The 27,204-nt window shown below is 43.0% G+C and overlaps 1 protein-coding gene across 2 annotated transcripts in view; it reads left to right on the plus strand.

The window, feature by feature from the left end:
• The first annotated feature begins 12,331 nt into the window (after positions 1 to 12,331).
• The window catches only part of pde1a (phosphodiesterase 1A, calmodulin-dependent), a 95,555-nt gene continuing 80,682 nt past the window's right edge, over positions 12,332 to 27,204 (plus strand). Inside the window, exons 1-2 of one of the 2 annotated variants that reach the window (XM_064976645.1) lie at positions 12,332 to 13,148; positions 17,697 to 17,723. In XM_064976645.1, the coding sequence (XP_064832717.1) occupies positions 13,048 to 13,148; positions 17,697 to 17,723 (128 nt within the window). In that variant the 5' untranslated portion in view covers positions 12,332 to 13,047. Of the gene's footprint in view, positions 13,149 to 17,159; positions 17,217 to 17,696; positions 17,724 to 27,204 lie in introns of those variants that run through there. The other variant, XM_064976648.1, reaches the window with a different exon arrangement.

Raw genomic sequence — 27,204 nt, forward strand, 5'->3', positions numbered from 1 at the left:
CGCCCCGTGGCACTCACGTCAGTAGCCATGAAGTGCTGGTCATGGCTCACATCAACAGCATCCTCCCGGACACCCTAGACCCACACCAATTTGCATACCGACCCAACAGATCCACAGATGATGCAATCTCAATCGCACTCCACACTGCCCTTTCTCACCTGGACAAAAGGAACACCTATGTGAGAATGCTGTTCATTGACTACAGCTCAGCATTCAACTCCATAGGTTTCACAAAGCTCATCACTAAGCTAAGGACTCTGGGACTAAACACCTCCCTCTGCAACTGGATCCTGGACTTCCTGACGGGCCGCCCCCAGGTGGTAAGAGAAGGCAACAGCACGTCTGTCACGCTGATCCTTAACACTGGGGCCCCACAGGGGTGTGTACTTAGTCCCTTCCTGTATTCCCTGTTCATCCACGACAAACACGACTGCAACATCATCATTAAGTTTGCTGTCGACACAACAGTGGTAGGCCTGATCACAGACAATTATGAGACAGCCTATAGGGGGAGGTCAGATAACTGGCAGTGTAGTGCCAGGACAACAACCTCTCGCTCAATGTGAGCAAGACAAAAGAGCTGATCGTGGACTACAGGAAAAGCCAGACCGAACAGGCCCACAATTAACATTGACGGGGCTGTAGTGGAGCGGGTCGAGAGTTTCAAGTTCCTTGGTGTCCACATCACCAACGAACTATCATGGTCCAAACATACCAAGACAGTCGTGAAGAGGGCATGACAAAATGTTTTCCCCTCAGGAGACTGAAAAGATTTGGCATGGGTCCCCAGATCCTCAAAACGTTTTACAGCTGCACCATCGAGAGCATCCTGACCGGTTGCATCACCACCTGGTATGGCAACTGCTCGGCATCTGATCGTAAGGTGCTACAGAGGGTATTGCGAACGGCCCAGTACATCATTGGGGCCAAGCTTCCTGCCATCCAGGACCTATATAATAGGCGGTGTCAGAGGAAAGCCCAGAAAATTGTGAGAGACTCCAGTCACCCAAGTAATAGACTGTTTTCTCTGCTACCGCACGGCAAGTGCCAAGTCTAGGACCAAATGGCTCCTCAACAGCTTCTACCCCCAAGCCATTAGACTGCTGAAGAATTCATAAAAATCGCTACCGGACAATTTACATTGACTCCACTCTCACCCTCTTGTACACTGCTGCTACTCGCTGTTTGTTACGCATAGTGCATAGTCACTTCGCCCCCACCTACATGTACATATTACCTCAATAAGCCTGTACCCCTGCACACTGACTTGGTACCGGTGCCCCCTGTATATAGTCTTGTTATTGTTATTCTTATTGTGCTTCTTGTTATTATTGTTATTATTACTTTTTATTTTATCCTACTTGGTAAACAGTTTCTGCTTCTTGAACTGCACTGTTGGTGAAGGGCGTAAGTAAGCATTTCATGGTAAAGTCTGTACTTGGCGCATGTGGCAAATAAAGTTTGATTTGATAGTCCAATACTTTTGACCAAAGCCTTATGGACGATAAAGTAGTGCACTATAAAGGGAATAGGGTGCCATTTGAGACACACATAGTGTTAAGGCTGTCTTGTCTCCTCCAGTTACAGCACCATGCTAATGTCACTATCCCTCTCTTCGTTATTGAGTTAATGATGCCTGTGTGGCCAGCTTAGGAGGACTTTCTGTGATGAATGTGTGAAGCCATTAAGAAGCCTTTTGGACCTAGACTTGGTGCTCTGGTACCGCTTGAGAGATCAGTCTATGACTAGGGTTTCTGGAGTCTTTGGCAATTTTTTGGGCCTTCCTCTGACACCGCCTGGTATAGAGGTCCTGTATGGCAGGAAGCTTGGCCCAGTGATGTACTTGGCTGAATGCATTACCCTTCGTAGTGCCTTGCGGTTGGAAGCATACCAGGCGGTGATACAACCAGTCAGGATGCTTTCGATGGTGCAGCTGTAGAACTTTCAGGATCTGAGGACCCATGCCAAATATTTTCAGTCTCCCGAGGGTGCATAGGCATTGTCGTGCCCTCTTCACAACTGTCTTGGTGTGTTTGAACCATGACAGTTCGTTGGTGATGTGGACACTAAGGAACCTGAAGCTCTCAACCTGTACTCCACTATCATCTCATTTGTCTTGATCACGTTGAGGGAGAGGTTGTTATCCTGGCACCACACTGCCAGGTCTTTGACCTCCTCCCTATAGACTGTGTCATCGTTTTCGGTGATCACTGGTGTGTCGTCAGAAAACTTCATTATGATGTTGGAGTTGTGCTTGGCCATGCAGTCTTGGGTGAACAGGGAGTACAGTAGGGGACCGAGTACACACCCCTGAGGGGCCCCCGTGTTGAGGATCAGCGTGGCAGATGTGTTGTTACCTACCCTTACCACCTGGGGGCGGCTATCAGGAAGTCCAGGATGATGTTGCAGAGGGAGGTGTTTAGTTACAGGTTCCTTAGCTTAGTGATGAGCTTTGAGGGTACTATGGTGTTGAACGCTGAGCTGTAGTCAATGAATAGCATTCTCATGTAGGTGTTCCTTTTGTTCTGTTAGGAAAGTGCAGTGTGGAGTGCACTATAGATAACGTCATCTGTGGATCTGTTAAGGCGGTTTGCAAATTGGAGTGGGTCTAGGGTTTCTGGGATAATGGTGTTGATGTGGGCCATGACCAAGCTTTCAAAGCACTTCATGACTACAGACGTGAGTGCTATGGGTTGGTAGTCATTTAGACAGGCTACTTTTGTGTTCTTGGGCACAGGGGCTATGATGGTCTGCTTGAAACATGTTGGTATTTCTGACTAGGTCAGGGACAGGTTAAAAATGTCAGTGAAGACACTTGCCAGTTGGTTAGCGTATGCTCGGAGTACACGTCCTGGTAATCCGTATGGCCCTCGGCCTTGTGAATGTTGACCTGTTTAAAGGACTTACTCACATCGGCTACGGAAAGCGTGATCACACAATCGTCCGGAACAGCTGGTGCTCTCATGCATGTTTCAGTGTTGCTTGCCTCGAAGCACGCACAGAAGTAATTTAGCTCGTAGGCTTGTGTCACTGGGCAGCTCACAGCTGTGCTTCCCTTTCTATTTCATAATAGTTTGCGAGCCCTGCCACATCCGATGGGCATCGGAGCCGGTGCAGGAGGATTCAATCTTAGTCCTTTATTGACACTTTGCCTGTTTGATGGTTTGTCGGAGGGCATAGCGGGATTTCTTATAAGCATCCGGGTTGGAGTCCTGCTCCTTGAAAGCGGCATTCCATTCTGTGATACAACGACAGATACCTGCCAGACCAGTGAATTGCCAATAATGAACATGATTTGACTTCTATAAACATTTGTCTTCAAGCTTTAGTGACCAAGTAATGCACTGACAGACACACAGCCTTGATGTCAGAGCTCAGGGAAAACAATCATCATCAGGACAGGAAGTTGATGGTTAGCAGAGAAAGCACTGTGTGGGCGTACATGGTTATAACACACCGTTTTAGTTAAATGGCTTTCTAAGTACCTTCAGACAGTATGTTTATGTTTATTGCCACATGCTACGAGGAAGGTTGACATTCACACATTTATTAGTGTGCACTGTTGAAGTGAGCTTAGCTTCGTACGGCTAGCAAAACAGTCCTGTAGCTTAGCATCTACGTCATCTGACCACTTCCGTATTGAGCAAGTCACTAGTACTTCCTGCATTAATTTTTGCTTGTAAGCAGGAATTAGGAGGATAGAGTTATGGTCAGATTTGCCAAATGGAGGAAGAAGGAGAGCTTTGTACGCATCTCTGTTTGTGGAGTAACATCTTGATAAATGTTACCTAAGTTAACATGTTGTTAATTCCTGTGGAATCAACATTAAATGTGAACACGTGTCACTTATCAAGATATTACATTTTGTTCCCAGTTTGTGAAGCATAATGAAGACTTTGTAAATGGATACAGAAGATTAAGGAAATGCAGACAATTTTTAATGAATCGACAGGGGATTCTGTTTTATGTAATGTCTCTCCAGTTTCCCCCTTAAAATGCTGCAGTAATCAGTACCATCAGCTTTTACAATGGAGCCCATAAAAACATAATTCTGGAAATTTCCCTTTGAAACTCAATAACTGCATCCCGAATGGCACCCTGTTCCCTGCATTGTGCAATACTTTTTTACCAAAACACTATGGGTCCTTGTCAAAAATAGTGCACTATCATTAGGAATAGAATGCCATTTGGGACGTACACAATCAATAACTAACGAGCCAGGACATAATATACTATATGTTAATGTAATGAAACAAGGAGAATGATCACCTAAACCCTATAGCCTTATATCCACCCTCATATCTAAATCTCTTTTCTCTTGGGCATTGTCTGTTCCTTGTGCTCATCCAAAGTAAATGCCAACATTATTAATCTAAATAAAGATCACTTATGGCCTTATTCAGGATTGGTCTCCATGGTGATAGCAGCGTTTCACAGCCATATTTGTTTATATGAGGTCAGTAAGAGACTTTCAATGGGCCTAAATAACCTCTCACTCAATGTCAACAAAACAAAGGAGATGATCGTGGACTTCAGGAAACAGCAGAAGGTGCACGCCCCTATCTACATCAACAGGACCGCAGTGGAGAAGGTGGAAAGCTTTGAGTTCCTTGGCGTACACATCACTGACAAACTGAAATGTACTACCCACACAGACAGTGTGGTGAAGAAGGCGCAACAGATCCTCTTCAACCTCAGAAGGCTAAAGAAATTTGGCTTGTCACCTAAAACCCTCACACATTTTTACAGAAGTGCAATTGAAAGCATCCTGTCGGGCTGTATCACTGCCTGGTACGGCAACTGCACCGCCCGCAACCGCAAGGCTCTCCAGAGGGTGGTGCAGTCTGCCCAACGCATTACCGGGGGCAAACTACCCGCCTTCCAGGACACCTACAGCACCAAATGTCAAAGGATGGCCAAAAAGATCATCAAGGACATCAACAACCCGAGCCACTGCCTGTTCACCCCGCTATCATCAAGGTGGCGAGGTCAGTACAGGAGCATCAAAGCTGGGACCGAGAGACTGAAAGACAGCTTATATCTCAAGGCCATCAGATTGTTAAACAGCCATCACTAGCACATTAGAGGCTGCTGCCTATAGGCATAGACTAGGAATCACTGGCCATTTTAAGGAATAGAACACAAGTCACTTTAATAATGTTTACATATATGGCATTACTCATCTCATATGTACAGTTGAAGTCAAACATTTGCATACACCTTAGCCAAATACATATAATCTCAGTTTTTCATAATTCCTAACATTTAATCATAGTAATCAGCTCTTATTTCTTTCATCACATTCCCAGTGGGTCAGAAGTTTACATACACTCAATTAGTATTTGTCAGGATTTGGCCAGGATTGTTCCGGTTTTGGCCACTAGTTTTGGCCACTAGATGCCCCCATTGTGCTTTTTGACCCTTTTGTTTTCCCTTTGTTTCCAGGTATTATTTGCACCTGTGCCTCGTTTCCCTTGAATGTATTTAAATCCTTAGTTTTCCTCAGTTCTTTGCTCTGTGTTTGAATGTTAGCACCCAGCTATGAACTGCTGTGAACATTTGTTGCTCCAGTTGGACTCTCTTGTGGTACTCTGTTTTTGTTCTCGTTTATTTATTTTTGATGATCTTTTGAGGCTTTCTTCTGCTGCACCTACCACCTTGTGGATTTACCTTTTGACTTGGAGGATTACCTTTTTCTGTTGGAATTACTTTTGACATTGTGGATTTATATTTTTGTCTGAAGAACTTTCCTTTTTACTTTATTAAAACACTGTCTTAAGTACTGCTGTGTCTGCCTCATCTTCGTAACCGGGTCTTGACAGTATTTGGTAGCATTGCCTTTAAATTGTTTACCTTGGGTCAAACATTTCAGTTAGCCTTCCACAAGCTTCCCACAATAGGTTGGGTGAATTTTGGCCCGTTCCTCCTGACAGAGCTGGTGTAACTGAGTCAGGTTTGTAGGCCTCCTTACTTGCACACGCTATTTCAGTTCTGCCCACACATTTTCTATTGGACTCACGTCCGTAGCCATGTAGTGCTTTGGAAGGTTGGTAATGGCTCACATCAACACCCTTATCCCAGAAATCCTAGACCCACTCCAATTTGCATACCGCCCAAACAGATCCACTGATGATGCAATCTCTATTGCACTCCACACTGCCCTTTCCCACCTGGACAAAAGGAACACTTATGTGAGAATGCTATTCATTGACTACAGCTCAGCGTTCAACACCATACTACCCTCAAAGCTCATCACTAAGCTAAGGATGCTGGGACAAAACACCTCCCTCTGCAACTGGATCCTGGATTTCCTGACGGACCGCCCCCAGGTGGTGAGGGTAGGCAGCAACGCATCTGCCACGCTGATCCTCAACACTGGAGCTCCCCAAGGGTGCGTACTCAGTCCCCTCCTGTACTCCCTGTTCACCCACGACTGCATGGCCAGGCACGACTCCAAAACCATCATTAAGTTTGCAGTCGACACAACAGTGGTAGGCCTGATCACCGTCAACAACAAGACAGCCTATAGGGAGGAGGTCAGAGACCTGGCTGGGTGGTGCCAGAATAACAACATATCCCTCAACGTAACCAAGACTAAGGAGATGATTGTGGACTACAGGAAAAGGAGGACCGAGCATGCCCCCATTCTCATCGACGGGGCTGTAGTGGAGCAGGTTGAGAGCTTCCAGTTCCTTGGTGTTGTCATGACGTTGCCCTCTTTGGCTGTGGCGAGCCCCATCCCCCTCTCCCTGCATCCCCCTTTCCTCCTTCATCTAGGATGCTGTGGTCAGAGAGACGTCGTAAATTCCTGAGGAGCTCCTCATGGATACACAGTATAGAGAGAGTCAAATTTCATAGAGAACAGGGGAATTTTTTCCACCTCACAGAACTCAAGGTCCGAACAAATTTCATGTTCTGGAGAAAGTATAGAAGATCGGTGAAGAATCCAGCTACGAACTGGTCCATTTGTTACAACTTGGGGAAGCTCATGGGAGACGGTGTGGCCACATTACCATAACGCTGTTTATATAATAGCCTCAGAATTTAGGTTTACATCTGATATTTGTATAAGATGAATGAGTGAGTATGATACTGTTTTCACAATTTTACAGTGTAATTTTGGACTGTTTAATGAAGGAAAACTCAAAAAGGGAATTGGAGTTAACTAAATCAGAGGACCGCCCCTGAGCCCAGTTAGGGTCAGGCGTCCTGGGACAGCCCTTTTCTGCAATTCCGAATATAACTAACTTTGAGAAATTATTACCAGACCGTGTTTTTCTCCATTAGGAGAGGACAAAGGTTGTAGACCATTGGTGAATCTTTTAACCATACCATGTGGTTAAACTCTTAGACTATCAATACCGACAGAATAAGAACAAGTCTTTGATATTAATTACTAGTCTGCAGCTAGGAATTCGGTATCATTGAACGCGAAGAACGACAACCGCCAAAACATCCATTCTATAACGAAACAAATTAATGTCACTCTGAACTATCCCCTCTAATCACAACCGAGATAGAGAGGGAGAGAGATGGACAATTCTACAAAAGAAACAAACTTTTCACCAGCGATCAAGATGACACACTGAGTGTAAATATATATATTGATTGCAATTGTTCCCGAATGAGTGAGCGTTCATGTGTAAAGGATTAACATTTCAATTGTTATAGTTATTAACTCTGTAGTGACTTCTTAGTCGACCCCCACTTCCCCTTTTGTCTAACAAGCCGCCATGCCGGTTTAACTCACTAGGGCACATTCACCTATCAGTTCTTGTAACCACATTTACCTTATTTGTTTATGCATTTCTGTGAATTACTTGTTAGTAATAAATACATGATTTAAGACAATTGATGTATGGATGACTCATAGTGAAGACTGGGTTCGTGCAGATAACCAACAATTTACGACGTTTGGAATGTGACTAACGTGAGGTAAAGTAAATCATTAATTAATTCGAAGACGAATTGATCAGATAAAATATCTGAAAAGTTATTTTAAGAACTTTGTAATCTGAATATTTTTCCTTGGTGCCCCGACTTCCTAGTTAATTAACAGTTACACGATTAATCAGTTGATCGTGTAATACTAATTACAGAGAATCTTTGATAACTATAAGTCTTCAATTTAATGATAGTAAAGACACGACGGTGTCCTCATCAACAACAAACTAGAATGGTCTAAACACACCAAGACAGTCGTGAAGAGGACACGACCAAGCCTGTTCCCCCTCAGGAAACTAAAAAGATTTGGTATGGGTCCTGAGATCCTCAAAAGGTTCTACAGCTGCAACATCGAGAGCATCCTAACTTGTTGCATCACTGCCTGGTACGGCAATTGCTCATCCTCTGACCGCAAGGCACTACTTGCCAAAACTATAGTTTGTTGACAAGAAATTTGTGGAGTGGTTGAAAAACTAGTTTTAATGACTCCAACCTAAGTGTATGTAAACTTCCGACTTTAACTGTATATACTTTGTTGTGTTCTATACTATTCTACGGTATCTTAGTCACTTAATGTTTACATATCTGGCATTACTCATCTCATGTGTACGTATATACTGTTTTCTATACTATTCTACTGTATCTTAGTCCGTTCCGCTCTGATATCTCACGTCCAAATGTATATAGTCGTAATTCATTCCTACTTAGATTTGTGTGTATTGGGTATATGTTGTGTAATTTGTAAGATATTACTTGTAAGATATGACTGCACTGTCGGAGCTAGAAGCACAAGCATTTTGCTACACCCACAATAACATCTGCTAATCACGTGTATGTGACCAATCAAATTTGATTTGATGAGGCTAAGCTAGATGAGGCTCTGCCATATTGTTTTCATCTGTCTGTCCGGTTCATCCAGATCTTCTATCACAGAACGGCTAGGGGATAGGGTTTGTGTACTGGACTTGACTGTCATGATACCAACTTTAAATGAGCAGTTATACTTTTTCTTTACAAGTTCTGAGCATATCACACACCTGAAGGGTGTGAATGTGAATGTAAATCACCTTGTATAATATTTTACTGCCGTTGGAGATAAACATGCAGACAGTCATACTGTCATACTGTCTGTAGGTACTTAGAAAGCCATTTAACTAAAAGGTGTGTTATAACCATGTACGCCCCCACACAGTGCTTTCTCTGCTAACCATCAACTTCCTGTCCTGACGATGATTGTTTTCTCTGAGCTCTGACATCAAGGCTGTGTGTCTGTCAGTGGATTACTGGGTCACTAAAGCTTGAAGACAAATGTTTATAGAAGTCAAATCATGTTCATTATTGGCCATTCACTGGTCTGGCAGGTATCTGTCATTGTATCACAGAGGATTGAAAGCAGACTTAATCAGAGCAGATTTAATGCCTTTGCCCCTTAATGCCTCTTGCGTGGATGGAAACTGTGTGTGTGTGTGCTCTGTATCAGATGTACACTGATGACATGCTCTGGCTTTATGCAGGGGGTTGAAAGGAAGGATGTGGATGTGGCCTTGAGCAGCACACTGTAACATAGCCTATATACTGTAGTTTAACGTACAGTACGTACGATTCTATACATCCAATTACCATTTCTGCTTATGTTTATTGACACATGCCCTCTCCGAGGGAGATTGACATTCACACATTTATTAGTGTGCACTGTTGAAGGGAGCTTAGCTTCCTACGGCTAATTTGTTATTCATAAATAAGACATTCATTCTTTAGGATTATGGAAATGGCCTTTCTGCATAATAATATTATTGCAGGAGAAATTAGTCTTACATTGCCCGAGAACTTACTGAGCTATGTTCTCTACTGTAGAATTCTGCCCAAAGACAATAAGACAGAAAGACGTGGGATGCTTTTGTGATGCTGAATGGAAGTAAATGTTATATATTTGGTATACAGTTGTCCTTCAGCGCTTCAGGGAAGAAAAACAGTTTGTTTAAAAGAAAAAACTACTTCAAGCATTACAATAAGCTTCCCTAAAACCAATACATAAAAAGTATATAAAAAAAAATAAGCTCCCCTGTGTCTCGGCATCAGGTCCATTCTTCTCTGTTCTTATATATATATATATATATTTTTTACAGCAGTCAAGTCATCACCCTCTGTACTAAGAAGCCATTTGTATAACAAGAAAATGTGTGTTACCACGGCAACCCATTTTATCAATCACGAAGCAGGGAGCAAATAGGAAGAATAATGTTTGATTGATTTGCTCAAGGTGAATGTTCATGTTTACCGTTATTGACGGTTTATGTTGTTGTTTTCCAATTATCTTGGAATGAAAATAAGTTCAGACAGTCAAAACATAATTTCTGATTACAACAAAACATCTGGAAAAGGCAGTGCCTTCTGAAGGCACTGTATACACTTGCCCCTCATCCCCACCCTTCCCCAATACACGTGTAAATATTGGATTATAAATGGTGCCTTCCTGTATTATACTTATGCAAAAAATATACAGTATATTCTACTGCCGTTTACTTTATGTTCGTATTCTTATCTTTTATTATTTATTATTGATGTTGCATTGTCAAGAAGGAACCTGCAAGTAATCACTTAGTTGGACGATGTTTGCCATGCGTATCCCGTACACACAACTAATAAAACTTGAAACTTTTGCTGATCTTTTCTCTTCTCTTCGCTATTGAAAACTATAGGCTACACTGTTACGGAGTGTAAACACTTGCTTTCACCAATCCCTTGTAATTACAGTAAAATACTGTGGAAAAACAAACCCCTCCCCTCAATGAATTTCATTAATTCATTGAATTAATTCCGATTACAGTAGCATTTACTTTTTTACAGTATAATAGAGTCCATTTTAAAGTATTGTACTGGGTGTCATGATACCATATTTATATTACAGTAGGTGTACTGTAACATGAAATACAGAATTTTACTTGCCACCGAGCTGCCTGTAAGCTACTGTCAAGGTCACAGTAACCCCTTTACAGTGTAATCTGTGAATTAGGCCTATACCCTGTGAATAATTGCTTACATTGCATTATAACACTGTCATAGTACACTAGGTCTATACCTGCAAGCTGTAAGTAAAGTGTTACATTGTTATATATTGTGGATTGTGTAATCTTGCACATGATATAGACTAATTCTTGGGCAAGACAACATGTGTGACTATCATGAGAAGCTCTCTTTTTCCACTCTAGATTCATTTAATAGAGGAAATGTGCTTCTGCTTGGGGTGCCATGCTAATCTGAAAACAATTGAGTTGTTCTGCGTGTTGCTATCTCCTGTTCTGTAATTATATGAAGACAAAGCAAGCAGACCTCAATGATATGATTAGGATTATTCTGTTCCGAGAGACCTGCACAGTGCAGTGTGCACCCTTGCAATGAATTCTAGGTAGAGAAGTGACGTGGTGAAATGGAGAAATGTGTTAATTCATTGCAGTGGTATTGCTGTTCCAGTGAGACTATTTCTCAGTGGGATAATAGCTGCAGTATAATCTTATATGTTAATCACAAAGAGGTAGCCCCTTTCTCTGTTGGACCTTGTTTTTCTCCAGCTTCTGCCATTATTTTGAATGATCAAGGGCACGTGTAGAGTACTGACCTTTAGCACAAGCCTTCTAGCTACATTGCCTTTATCTCACCATTCTTATATTCCCTCTCTTTCTTTTCTTCCCTCTTTCTCTATATTTTCTTCTTCCCTCTGTCCCACTAATCAGCCACGGTGCCTGTTCTGCTTCACAAACAATCGGGACATTTTCATCAGATCCGAGCTCTCCATTCCTTCCTTGCTGCAGTGAAAGCCGGAGTGACAGTAGTGGAATGGGGGGGGGGGTGAGATGTAACAGCATCAGCAGCAGGACAATATACTGTAAGAGGAGGCACTGAGGAGTCAGGATGCAAGATGCTGCTACCGATCTGCTTTAGTTCATTGCTACTGCACTTTAGTGATAATAAAGGAACCAAACGCAGCAAGCTCTAGAACTTGGATCTATTATACAGCTGCCGATGCTCTGCTTCCCTGGCTGCCTCAGCTGTTTGTAGTTCCCTCAGCGAGGCGCACTGAAAGATTTCTAGGTGGGCTTGATAATTATGCCATAAGCAGCTGACGCTAATTGAACATCTCTAGCATCTTTCAATGGAACTGCCTGGACAAACGGAGCGCCTGTAATGTGAGAGCCGGAGAGGATACTGCTGTTGCAGCTTGTGATGCGCATCTACTGGCCACATCATGTTACATTGGATCTTGATGTGAGGAAATGCAACTGAACTCCTCTTGGTGAGAGAGGAATCTCTACCTCTGCTTCTGTGTGGTGGAGCCACTCACCATAGTCTGACTGCTCTGAACGCTCTGTGATCGCAGGATTTGGTGGTGCTGACCCTGTCGTGTCTGATACCATCTGCTACTTCTGCGTTTCCGTACCGCACCAACCCTCTCTGTCTGTCAAAGGAACGCTACCCACCTACCTACCTGCACCGATGTCGTGGGTGGATGGAGCATTGCGCAGGAGTGAGGGTTCTATAAAGCAGTGGCACCATCAGTGTACACAGAGCAGTAAAACTGCATGGTGAGAGAGTGATCAGAGAGGTGCAAGAGAGAGACAGAGAGAGAGAGAGAGAGAGAAACACAGAGAGAGAAACAGAGAGAAGTACTAGAGAGAGAGAGAAAGAAACAGAGAGAAACAAAGAGAGAGAGGTGTGAGTGCGAGAGAGAGAGAAAGAAACAGAGAGAAACAAAGAGAGAGAGGTACTCTAGAGAGAGATTAAATCATCTGACAGTCAGACAGTGAGTGACAGTGTGTAGTGGAGAGTGGTTCCTCCTGCCTGCCTGACAGAGCTGCAGTGTGTGAAGCTGCTGCCTCTCTGTCTGCTCTGATAAACTAATAGGTTAATGAGACAAATAATGCAGGTGCTGTAGAGAGGAGAGAAGAGACAAGACTTCCGTGACTACAGCACAGGGAGGATGCTCTGAGGACCAGACTGAGGAGTGCTCTTAGGATTCAGGGATTCACACTGCAGAGTGCAGACAGAGGTCTGCTGTACGTACCTGAGATACCGCAGTTAACCGCTGCACCTTATAACACATTCAGCATGGATGAACTGTGTACATACACAGATAGCATGGACAAAAACTCTCTAAAGTACCCAAAGACTGAGCAGACAGAGAAAATGTGGATGCGACTCAAGGGAATGTAAGTTCTCTTTCTTTCATCCCTCATCTTGTGTTTAACTTCCCCAGAGAGGGACTGACTTAGAGGCATGTGATCTGTAAGGGTGGTTGAAAGAGTGAGGTTATTTCAAGCTCTTGTGAAATGTTTATTTGTTATCAGAAGTGATGCCGTGTTGATGCCGCGATGCCGCGTTCTGTCGCGTTTCTACAGTATCTTAGTTTTCCATCACTGTGCTGTATATTGAAGCACGTTTAATAGTATTCTCATGTGCACATCTTTGTTTTGTAAACAATACATTAGTGTGTATAAAGCACTACAACTGTAGGTTTGTACATTTCATGATTTCAATGTATGTATGAACAAATGTACCTATCAGTGGAGGCTGCTGAGGGGAGGATGGCTCATAATAATGGCTGGAACGGCGCAAATGGAATGGCATCGACCCATCCGCTCCAGTCATTACCAAGATGCCGTCCTCCCCCATTAAGGTGCCACCAACCTCCTGTGGTATGCAGGTAAGTACATACCTTAGCATATGCGCATATTCGTGTATACGTAAAGCAGATAGGTATGTAGGTAAGTTGGTAGTCAGGTAGGTACCTGCACTTGTATTTACCTACTGTTTTTACAGTAAATTAATGAATTAATTCATAAATGCATCAATGAATTAATGATTGAATGAATGGAAGTTATAATGGTATAATATTTGTTCTTCTGCAGTTGTGTTTTTACCGTCTAATCAATATGTTACCACAACAAATTGATCAAGCTAAATACAGCTGGCAGCATGATTAGACTAATATGCTATTACATAATATATCATTTCACAGCTTGCAACAAATGAATGGGTGAATTATGTAGCTGTTAAACTTGTATCTGACAAACATGTGTCTCAGTAGAAGCAAACTGTTTATCACTGAAGCTTGACTAAACCCATTATGTATTCAATAGTTCATTATAACGTGCAGTCACACTCTATATACACGTTTGCACATAGTCCTCAGTCACACCCTGTCCCCTGAGCATCTCCACCCACCCACCCACGCACGCACGCACGCACACACACACACACACATACACACACACTGCTCCTCTACCAATCTGAAATGTGGGACAAGTTCTCGCAATGTAATGCCCTGAATACCTGTGGCTCGCTGGTGCAGGAGACAGACAGGTGTGTTGCCATGGAGCAGAGGAGAGCAGAGGAGTAGTGCTGACTGTCGTGTCTGAGAGAGAAACGGAGGAGAGAGGAGAGGAGGGGAGAGAAGAGGAGAGGAAGGGAAAGGGAAGAAGAGAAGAGAGAATAGGATAGGAGGAGGAGAAGAGAGGAAAGGAGGGGAGAGGAGAGGAGGAGAGAGGGTAGTAGAAGGGAGGACAGAAGGCGCAAAGGAGAGAAGAGAATAGCAGAGGATGGAAGAGGAGAGGAAGGGAGGAGAGGGGAGAAGGAAAGTAGAGTAGAGGAGAACAGAGGTTAGAGTAGGGCAGATATCTGTCCATTCTTAGGCGGGCTGATCTAAGTCAGCACACTGGTGGAAACGGTGACCACTGACCGGCTGTTTCTGGCTGGTTGGGTGGCTGTCTGGTTAACTGGCTGATCTCAGAGATTAAAAACATTCTAATCACCTCAGCTCACAAAGAGCAGCGCACACACATACACACGCACACGCATACACATGATTTAATCAAATCAAATCAAATGTATTTATAAAGCCTTTTTACATTTTGTCAGGAATCTCCACTGAGCACTGCAATAACATGGTGTCACACTGAGCCTCTGTTTACAGTGCATTCGGAAAGTACTCAGGCCCCTTCCATTTTTCCACATTTTCTTAATTAAGTTACAGCCTTATTCTAAAATGGATTAAATAAAAAAATGTCTTCATCAAACTACACACAATACCCCATAATGACAAAGCGAAACAGAAATACCGTACCTTATTTACATAAGTATTCAGACCCTTTAATATTAGAGTTGAAATTGAGCTCAGGTGCATTCTGTTTCCATTGATCATGCTTGAGATGTTTCTACAATTTGACTGGAGTCCACCTGTGGTAAATTCAATTGATGGGACATGATTTGGAAAGGCACACACCTGTCTATATAAGATCCCACGGATGACAGTGCATGTCAGAGCAAAAACCAAACCATGAGGTATAAGGAATTTTCCGTAGAGTTCAGAGACAGGATTGTGTCGAGGCACAGATCTGGAGAAGGGTACCAAAACATGTCAGTGGCCTCCATCTTTCTTAAATGGAAGACGTTTTGAACCACCAAGACTCTTCCTAGAGCTTGCCGCCAGGTCAAACTGAGCAATCGGGGGAGAAGGGCCTTAGTTAGCGAGGTGACCAAGAACCCGATGGTCACTCTGACAGAGCTCCAGAGTTCCTCTGTGGCGATGGTAGAACCTTCCCGAAGGACAATGGCCTTCATGGTAGAGTTGTCAGATGGAAGCCACTCCTCAGCAAAAGGCACAAGACAGTCCACCTGGAGTTTGCCAAAAGGCACCTAAAATACTCTCAGATCATGAGAAACAAGATTCTCTGGTCTGAAGAAACCAATATTGAACTCTTTGGCTTGAATGCCAAGTATTCACGTCTGGAAGAAACCTTGCACCATCCCTACAGTGAAGCATGGTGGTGGCAGCATCATGTTGTGTGGATGATTTTCAGTGGCAGGGACTGGGAGACTAGTCAGGATCGTGGGAAAGATGAACAGAGCAAAATACAGAGAGATCATTGATGAAAACCTGCTCAGGCAGACATACAGGGTGACATACAGGCAGACATACAGGGGGACATACAGGGGGACATACAGGCAGACGTACAGGGGGACATACAGACAGACGTACAGGGGGACATAAAGGCAGACATACAGTCAGACATACAGGGGGATATACAGGGTCACATACAGACAGACATACACGGGGACATGCAGGCAGACATACAGGGGGACATACAGGCAGGTGTACAGGGGGACATACAGGCAGAATTACAGGCAGACATAGAGGCAGACATACAGGGGACATACAGGGTCACATACAGGGGGACATACAGGGTCACATACAGCAGGACATACAGGGTCACATACAGGCAGACATACAGGGGGACATACAGGCAGACATACAGGGGGACATAAAGGCAGACATACAGCGGGACATACAGGGGGACATACAGGCAGACATACAGGGGACATAAAGGCAGAAATACAGGCGGACATACAGGGGGACATAGAGGCAGAATTACAGGGGGACATACAGGGGGACATACAGGCAGTGGTGTCATCTGCTTCATGGCCCACGTACCATCAGGCAACTCCACCAGCTCCATCCCAGTGCTTGAGTTTGACGGGGTGTCGCCATATGAGTTGAACCTCCGCCCTCCGTGAGATAGTCTAACCGCACCTGTTATTTCCTCTCTGCCTTTGACTGGTTTTTGCTGCTCTCTAGCTGCTTGTAGTTGAGCACTCTTCCTGTCCTTCTTCCACTTCTTCTTCATCTATCTTGTTTCAGTGTTACCAGAATTCTGTTTCGGGACTGGAGGAGTCATCAGGTCATATCAACTCAGTTCATTCACAACAACATACTGGGGGACATACAGGGCCACATTTGTCAATAAGCAGTCCAGGAGGAAATCAATTACAAAATGATTACGCAAAATTTGAGTGATTTAGTTCTTATCTTCTATTTAAAGTTTTTTAAATAAAATGAGACAAACACATTTTGTGTGATGCATCATTTACTGCTGTTGATGATTGCTGTGAGTGTAATAATTTCTCTCCCAACATTCCTCTTCTTCACTGGATCTTCACACCAGATGAAACGTGTGGGTGTGTGTGTGTTCTTGTTGGTGTGTGTGTTCTTGTTGGTGTGTGTGTGTGTGTGTGTGTGTGTGTGTGTGTGTGTGTGTGTGTGTGTGTGTGTGTGTGTGTGTGAGAGAGAGAGAGAGAGAGAGTCCTCCCCTACCCTACAGATAGAAGGAGACTGACTGGAGAGAAGAGGGAAAACAGGAAAAAGAGCTCCTTCATAACTAGTCTGAATCCCCCAGACAATACTGCTCCATAGCAGAAACACACTCATTATTTCTTTCTAGGTCAGTTCCTCTCAAATAGAGTTCTGCTAAATACTACATTTCCCAGAATGCACTAGTTTAACACTAAAGTTGTACTCAAGGCCGTCAAAAAGAACCCAAAGAAATGCAATGGTTGGTGGAAATATAATTGGCTATCCTAAACACTAAGGTGGTATCTGGAAGTGTGACCTGTCATATTCAATTAAATGATCTATCACTGAGTGGAATTTCTTTGAATTGCACTGAATTAAATTCTACTTCCTGTAACTAAAACTCAAATTCAACATCAACAATTGAGTTGAATGGGAGTCAATTAAAAAATTCTGAATTGAGCCCAACCCTGCTATTTAGTGCACTACTTTTGACTGAAAATCTCTGGTCAAAAGTGCACTATAGGAATAAGGGAATAGGGTGCCATTTGGGCTGCAGATCTATCTCAGAGCGATGGTGTACTTTGTATGGCCTATTCATCTAATGTACACTCCTCATCTTGTTTTTCAGGCAGAAGTACAAAAACACATCTCAAAGGTACGTCCCATGGTGTCTGTCTGTCTACTGTCTCTCTACTTTATCAAACATGCCCACATGCTATATAATGATACCAACTCTTCTTATCTTATGCATACAGTCATTAGCCTACAACTGTATAACACAAAGCATTGGTAGATGTTGCCTTAGATCAATCTTTCAACAAACAATGTTAGCGCTGAATTGTCATACGTAAAAATAATTTATTTAACAGTAAAGTATCTATAGGGTGAAGCTTATGAGGCTCTTGTTGTAGCTTTACTGTATGTGGGTTTAAATACTTTATTCATACTAAACAGTACTGTGTGGGTTTAAATACTTTATTCATACAATACTTTACTGTGTGGGTTTAGAGAGTCTTGTTACTACGGTTGCAAAATTACAGGAATTCCTGGTTGGAGGAACACAGAATTTCTGCTTATTCCCTCCTGATTCCGGGAATCCTCCAACTGGGATTTCAGGAAAACCAGGGGATTTATTGAAAGTTCCCGGAATTTTGCAACATTACATGATACATCCCTTTCCTACAGTATGGATGAACTACGGTGGGGTCAGTGGCTCTCACAAAGAGCACATTCAGATAATGTTAAGTTGGATGAAGTGGCCTTCACAAACAGACACACACACACACACACACACACACACACACACACACACACACACACACACACACAGACAAACTCACACACACACACACACACACACACACACACACACTTCCCAGCTGCATTATGCATTCTCCTGTTGAATGCTTGCATTTATGTAACATGCTCACAGAGAGGTGCTCTTCTACAATGGCCCTTGTCGGAGACAGTCAGGCCCTCAGCACAGCTCCATCTGTCTATCTGTCTTTCTCTGAGATGTAAGGGTGGGTGTTGGTTGTGAAGTGTGGAGAAATATAATGATACAGAACTCTGCATTAGTATTCCACTGCAGTACGTAGAGCCAGGTGCAACAGAACTGAACTGTAAAGATGTAGTTATACAGTATTCAACAGAACTGAACTGTTTGAGATGTAGTTATACAGTATTCAACAGAACTAAACTCTAGATATGTGGTTATACAGTATTCAACAGAACTGAACTTTAAAGATGTAGTTATACAGTATTCAACAGAACTAAACTGTTTGAGATGTAGTTATACAGTATTCAACAGAACTGAACTGTTTGAGATGTGGTTATACAGTATTCAACAGAACTAGAATGTAAAGATGTAGTTATACAGTATTCAACAGAACTAAACTGTTTGAGATGTAGTTATACAGTGTTCAACAGAACTGAACTTTAAAGATGTAGTTATATAGTATTCAACAGAACTAAACTGTTTGAGATGTGGTTATACATTATTCAACAGAAATAAACTGTTTGAGATGTGGTTATACAGTATTCAACAGAACTAAACTCTAGAGATGTGGTTATACAGTATTCAACAGAACTGAACTGTAAAGATGTAGTTATACAGTATTCAACAGAACTAAACTGTTTGAGATGTAGTTATACAGTATTCAACAGAACTAAACTGTTTGAGATGTGGTTATACAGTATTCAACAGAACTGAACTGTAAAGATGTGGTTATACAGTATTCAACAGAACTGAACTTTAAAGATGTGGTTATACAGTATTCAACAGAACTAAACTCTAGATATGTGGTTATACAGTATTCAACAGAACTAAACTGTTTGAGATGTGGTTATACAGTATTCAACAGAACTAAACTGTTTGAGATGTGGTTATACAGTATTCAACAGAACTAAACTGTAAAGATGTAGTTATACAGTATTCAACAGAACTAAACTCTAGATATGTGGTTATACAGTATTCAACAGAACTAAACTGTTTGAGATGTGGTTATACAGTATTCAACAGAACTAAACTGTAAAGATGTAGTTATACAGTATTCAACAGAACTAAACTCTAGATATGTGGTTATACAGTATTCAACAGAACTAAACTGTTTGAGATGTGGTTATACAGTATTCAACAGAACTGAACTAAACTGGTTATACAGTATTCAACAGAACTAAATAGATATGGTTATACAGTATTCAACAGAACTGAACTGTTTGAGATGTGGTTATACAGTATTCAACAGAACTAAACTGTAAAGATGTAGTTATACAGTATTCAACAGAACTAAACTCTAGATATGTGGTTATACAGTATTCAACAGAACTAAACTGTTTGAGATGTGGTTATACAGTATTCAACAGAACTAAACTGTTTGAGATGTGGTTATACAGTATTCAACAGAACTAAACTGTAAAGATGTAGTTATACAGTATTCAACAGAACTAAACTCTAGATATGTGGTTATACAGTATTCAACAGAACTAAACTGTTTGAGATGTGGTTATACAGTATTCAACAGAACTAAACTGTAAAGATGTAGTTATACAGTATTCAACAGAACTAAACTCTAGATATGTGGTTATACAGTATTCAACAGAACTAAACTGTTTGAGATGTGGTTATACAGTATTCAACAGAACTAAACTCTAGATATGTGGTTATACAGTATTCAACAGAACTGAACTGTTTGAGATGTGGTTATACAGTATTCAACAGAACTAAACTCTAGATATGTGGTTATACAGTATTCAACAGAACTGAACTGTTTGAGATGTGGTTATACAGTATTCAACAGAACTAAACTCTAGATATGTGGTTATACATTTACATTTACATTTAAGTCATTTAGCAGACGCTCTTATCCAGAGCGACTTACAAATTGGTGAATTCACCTTCTGACATCCAGTGGAACAGCCACTTTACAATAGTGCATCTAAATCATTTAAGGGGGGGTGAGAAGGATTACTTATCCTATCCTAGGTATTCCTTGAAGAGGTGGGGTTTCAGGTTTCTCCGGAAGGTGGTGATTGACTCCGCTGTCCTGGCATCGTGAGGGAGTTTGTTCCACCATTGGGGGGCCAGAGCAGCGAACAGTTTTGACTGGGCTGAGCGGGAACTGTACTTCCTCAGTGGTAGGGAGGCGAGCAGGCCAGAGGTGGATGAACGCAGTGCCCTTGTTTGGGTGTAGTGCCTGATCAGAGCCTGGAGGTACTGCGGTGCCGTTCCCCTCACAGCTCCGTAGGCAAGCACCATGGTCTTGTAGCGGATGCGAGCTTCAACTGGAAGCCAGTGGAGAGAGCGGAGGAGCGGGGTGACGTGAGAGAACTTGGGAAGGTTGAACACCAGACGGGCTGCGGCGTTCTGGATGAGTTGTAGGGGTTTAATGGCACAGGCAAGGAGCCCAGCCAACAGCGAGTTGCAGTAATCCAGACGGGAGATGACAAGTGCCTGGATTAGGACCTGCGCCGCTTCCTGTGTGAGGCAGGGTCGTACTCTGCGGATGTTGTAGAGCATGAACCTACAGGAATGGGCCACCGCCATGATGTTAGTTGAGAACGACAGGGTGTTGTCCAGGATCACGCCAAGGTTCTTAGCGCTCTGGGAGGAGGACACAATGGAGTTGTCAACCGTGATGGCGAGATCATGGAACGGGCAGTCCTTCCCCGGGAGGAAGAGCAGCTCCGTCTTGCCGAGGTTCAGCTTGAGGTGGTGATCCGTCATCCACACTGATATGTCTGCCAGACATGCAGAGATGCGATTCGCCACCTGGTCATCAGAAGGGGAAAGGAGAAGATTAATTGTGTGTCGTCTGCATAGCAATGATAGGAGAGACCATGTGAGGTTATGACAGAGCCAAGTGACTTGGTGTATAGCGAGAATAGGAGAGGGCCTAGAACAGAGCCCTGGGGGACACCAGTGGTGAGAGCGCGTGGCGAGGAGACAGATTCTTGCCACGCCACCTGGTAGGAGCGACCTGTCAGGTAGGACGCAATCCAAGCGTGGGCTGCGCCGGAGATGCCCAACTTGGAGAGGGTGGAGAGGAGGATCTGATGGTTCACAGTATCGAAGGCAGCCGATAGGTCTAGAAGGATGAGAGCAGAGGAGAGAGAGTTAGCTTTAGCAGTGCGGAGCGCCTCCGTGATACAGAGAAGAGCAGTCTCAGTTGAATGACTAGTCTTGAAACCTGACTGATTTGGATCAAGAAGGTCATTCTGAGAGAGATAGCGGGAGAGCTGGCCAAGGACGGCACGTTCAAGAGTTTTGGAGAGAAAAGAAAGAAGGGATACTGGTCTGTAGTTGTTGACATCGGAGGGATCGAGTGTAGGTTTTTTCAGAAGGGGTGCAACTCTCGCTCTCTTGAAGACGGAAGGGACGTAGCCAGCGGTCAGGGATGAGTTGATGAGCGAGGTGAGGTAAGGGAGAAGGTCTCCGGAAATGGTCTGGAGAAGAGAGGAGGGGATAGGGTCAAGCGGGCAGGTTGTTGGGCGGCCGGCCGTCACAAGAAGCGAGATTTCATCTGGAGAGAGAGGGGAGAAAGAGGTCAGAGCACAGGGTAGGGCAGTGTGTGCAGAACCAGCGGTGTCGTTTGACTTATCAAACGAGGATCGGATGTCGTCGACCTTCTTTTCAAAATGGTTGACGAAGTCATCTGCAGAGAGGGAGGAGGGGGGGGGAGGGGGAGGAGGATTCAGGAGGGAGGAGAAGGTGGCAAAGAGCTTCCTAGGGTTAGAGGCAGATGCTTGGAATTTAGAGTGTTAGAAAGTGGCTTTAGCAGCAGTGACAGAGGAGGAAAATGTAGAGAGGAGGGAGTGAAAGGATGCCAGGTCCGCAGGGAGCCCTGTTCTGTGAGCTCGCAATGAGTCGTCGAGCCACGGAGCGGGAGGGGAGGACCGAGCCGGCCTGGAGGATAGGGGACATAGAGAGTCAAAGGATGCAGAAAGGGAAGAGAGGAGGGTTGAGGAGGCAGAATCAGGAGATAGGTTGGAGAAGGTATGAGCAGAGGGAAGAGATGATAGGATGGAAGAGGAGAGAGTAGCGGGGGAGAGAGAGCGAAGGTTGGGACGGCGCGATACCATCCGAGTAGGGGCAGTGTGGGAAGTGTTGGATGAGAGCGAGAGGGAAAAGGATACAAGGTAGTGGTCGGAGACTTGGAGGGGAGTTGCAATGAGGTTAGTGGAAGAACAGCATCTAGTAAAGATGAGGTCGAGCGTATTGCCTGCCTTGTGAGTAGGGGGGAAGGTGAGAGGGTGAGGTCAAAAGAGGAGAGGAGTGGAAAGAAGGAGGCAGAGAGGAATGAGTCAAAGGTAGACGTGGGGAGGTTAAAGTCGCCCAGGACTGTGAGAGGTGAGCCGTCCTCAGGAAAGGAGCTTATCAAGGCATCAAGCTCATTGATGAACTCTCCGAGGAACCTGGAGGGCGATAAATGATAAGGATGTTAAGCTTGAAAGGGCTGGTAACTGTGACAGCATGGAATTCAAAGGAGGCGATAGACAGATGGGTAAGGGGAGAAAGAGAGAATGACCACTTGGGAGAGATGAGGATCCCGGTGCCACCACCCCGCTGACCAGAAGCTCTCGGGGTGTGCGAGAACACGTGGGCGGACGAAGAGAGAGCAGTAGGAGTAGCAGTGTTATCTGTGGTGATCCATGTTTCCGTCAGTGCCAAGAAGTCGAGGGACTGGAGGGAGGCATAGGCTGAGATGAACTCTGCCTTGTTGGCCGCAGATCGGCAGTTCCAGAGGCTACCGGAGATCTGGAACTCCACGTGGGTCGTGCGCGCTGGGACCACCAGATTAGGGTGGCCGCGGCCACGCGGTGTGGAGCGTTTGTATGGTCTGTGCAGAGAGGAGAGAACAGGGATAGATAGACACATAGTTGACAGGCTACAGAAGAGGCTACGCTAATGCAAAGGAGATTGGAATGACAAGTGGACTACACGTCTCGAATGTTCAGAAAGTTAAGCTTACGTAGCAAGAATCTTATTGACTAAAATGATTGAAATGATACAGTACTGCTGGAGTAGGCTAGCTGGCAGTGGCTGCGTTGTTGACTTTGTAGGCTAGCTGGCAGTGGCTGCGTTGTTGACACTACACTAATCAAGTCGTTCCGTCGAGTGTAATAGTTTCTACAGTGCTGCTATTCGGGGCTAGCTGGCTAGCTAGCAGTGATGATTGCGTTACGTTACGTTAAAAGAACGACAATAGCTGGCTAGCTAACCTAGAAAATCGCTCTAGACTACACAATTGTCTTAGATACAAAGACGGCTATGTAGCTAGCTAGCTACGATCAAACAAATCAAACCGTTGTACTGTAATGAAGTGAAATGAAAATGTGATACTACCTGTGGAGCGAAGCGGAATGTTGACCGGGTAGTTGAAGTTCTATTCGGTAGAGGTTGGCTAGCTGTTGGCTAGCTAGCTAGCAGTATCTCCTACATTAAGGACGACAAATAGCTGGCTAGCTAACCTCGGTAAATTAAGATAATCACACTAAGTCTACGCACTCTAAACTACACAATTATCTTGGATACGAAGACAGCAAAGACAACTATGTAGCTAGCTAACACTACACTAATCGAGTCGTTCAGTTGAGTGTAATAGTTTCTACAGTGCTGGTGGACGGTGGACGTTAGCTAGCTGCTTAGCTAGCTGCTGGGCAGATAGCAGTGTAGACTACGTTAGGACGACGAAATACGATAATTACGCAATTATCTTTGATACAAAGACGGCTATGTAGCTAGCTAAGAAGAAATTGCTAAGATTAGACAAATCAAACCGTTGTACTATAATGAAATGTAATGAAAAGTTATACTACCTGCGGACCGAAGTGTAGATGCGACCGCTCGCTCCAACCCGGAACCGGAAACAGAACTAAACTGTTTGAGATGTGGTTATACAGTATTCAACAGAACCAAACTCTAGATATGTGGTTATACAGTATTCAACAGAACTAAACTGTTTGAGATGTGGTTAAACAGTATTCAACAGAACCAAACTCTAGATATGTGGTTATACAGTATTCAACAGAACTAAACTGTAAAGATGTGGTTATACAATATTCAACAGAACTAAACTGTAAAGATGTGGTTAAACAGTATTCAACAGAACTAAACTGTAAAGATGTGGTTATACAGTATTCAACAGAACTAAACTCTAGATATGTGGTTATACAGTATTCAACAGAACTAAACTCTAGATATGTGGTTATACAGTATTCAACAGAACTAAACTCTAGATATGTGGTTATACAGTATTCAACAGAACTAAACTCTAGATATGTGGTTATACAGTATTATAAACTGTAAAGATGTAGTTATATAGTATTCAACAGAACTAAACTCTAGATATGTGGTTATACAGTATTCAACAGAACTAAACTGTAAAGATGTAGTTATATAGTATTCAACAGAACTAAACTCTAGATATGTGGTTATACAGTATTCAACATAACTAAACTGTAAAGATGTAGTTAAACAGTATTCAACAGAACTAAACTGTTTGAGATTTGGTTTTACAGTATTCAACAGAACTAAACTATAAAGATGTAGTTATACAGTATTCAACAGAACTAAACTGTTTGAGATGTAGTTATATAGTATTCAACAGAACTGAACTGTAAAGATGTGGTTATGCAGTATTCAACAGAACTAAACTCTAGATATGTGTTTATGCAGTATTCAACAGAACTAAACTCTAGATATGTGGTTATACAGTATTCAACAGAACTAAACTGTAAAGATGTAGTTATACAGTATTCAACAGAACTAAACAGTTTGAGATGTGGTTTTACAGTATTCAACAGAACTAAACTGTTTGAGATGTGGTTTTACAGTATTCAACAGAACTAAACTGTTTGAGATGTGGTTTTACAGTATTCAACAGAACTAAACTGTTTGAGATGTGGTTTTACAGTATTCAACAGAACTAAACTGTTTGAGATGTGGTTTTGCAGTATTCAACAGAACTGTAGCAATGTGGTTAGAGGGTGACGGAAGAATCTGAGCACCAGAACAAAGTTCTTGGTTAGTCGTCGCATCTCACAGTGCATTGACAGACGCTGCGATACCATCCTGTGTTAATTGCATCTCTCCATGAGAGATTAGAGTGTACAGTATTTGGCCAATGATTCAGAGAGCAGTCGCTTAAGGGAATGGATTTATTGTCCATTCTCTGCTGGGTTAAAACAGGGTTCAGTGATTGATAAACCATCATTCTGATACCTTTTCATGAATAGATAGTGTTAGTTAATGGTTTTGATTGAAACAGATTTTGAAGCAATAATGACTTTCAAACATTGAATCATATTTAGAGTAATTTCAGATGGCCCATAGAGTTCTCTCCACTAGAGGTACCTGATGAACTATCCCACTCAATCCACTCAATGTGACATTAACAGGGGATACTATACAGTATGTTCAAAATGTGTTCACTTCAATCAATCAATTGGAATTAAAAACCCAAAATTCTGGAAAGCGCCGTACAGATTTAGCTTTGAGGATGCCATAGCTAAAATGGGCCATCTGTTTACTGAAGCTCTAGCTACTGTTAGAGCGTAATAGCTTTTCATCAGGCATCAATGATATGAGCAGAACAGATATGAGTCAAGCTGTGACTTCAAGAGCCAACTGTCAGTCAAGCTGTCTCAGTAAAAGTGTGAAGAGATGATGTATTCATAGTACATGCAGCTTGTCTCCAGAGTGAGCAGAGGCCAGATACATAATGCATAGTGCAGACCTACGGATGTAGGATCTTAATTTAATCACTCTTTTGTTGCTGATCATTTTTCTGTACTGCAGGAAAATGCAGATGAGCTTTGTGATTTACATAAATTCATTGAAAACCCACACTAAACTAGGGCTGGGCGATAAATCAATATCAATAATTATCGAGGTAATTACTTCCCTCAATAACGATATTAAAACATTTAGATTCATTTTCGATAATGTCGATATAGAGTAATTAGGTACAGCAGTCATTTTCACCTCAGCAGGAACGTGCGGAGAAGTGACAATATGCACGTGGAGAGGTATACGCCCACTAAAAACCACTTAGCACCTCGAGTGATGGAGTCGCCAATATTAACCACGAAACATTTGTGATGTAGTCGAAAACAGTGGTAGTGATGTAGGTGAAAACAGTGGCAGTGATAGCCATGGAGAAGGGGCAGCTTCCAACGAAGAAATTATTGATAAAAAGGGTTAAACTGTTTTTGCAATTTGGAAGTGGTTTGGCTTTTTGAAGTCCGACAAAAGAACAGAGCAATGTTCGGTGCAAATTGTGCCATAGACAGGTGGCTGCGAAGTCTGGTAAATACAACAAACCTTTTTCAACATCTGAAGCAAAATCACTCTTTGAAACATGCAGGAAGTTTGAGTTTGCACCACGGTATTGATAAACGCCCCTCAAGGATGTTTGCCCGAAGCAGTCAACACTGACAGCTTTTATTCCCTCCTAGCAAACATCGAAAATATGCTATTAAATGCTATTATGTATTGCATTGCTAAGGACATGCTACCAATTATCACATTCGAAAAGGAAGGTTTCAAGAGGCTTAACCCTGGCCGCAAACATGGAACAATTTTCCTTCAAGTATAATTTTAAGTGTAGCTCACATAATAAATAAAAAATGTAACC

Source organism: Oncorhynchus masou, chromosome 10 (assembly GCF_036934945.1).
Source record: "Oncorhynchus masou masou isolate Uvic2021 chromosome 10, UVic_Omas_1.1, whole genome shotgun sequence".
Classification (NCBI taxonomy): Eukaryota; Metazoa; Chordata; class Actinopteri; order Salmoniformes; family Salmonidae; genus Oncorhynchus; species Oncorhynchus masou.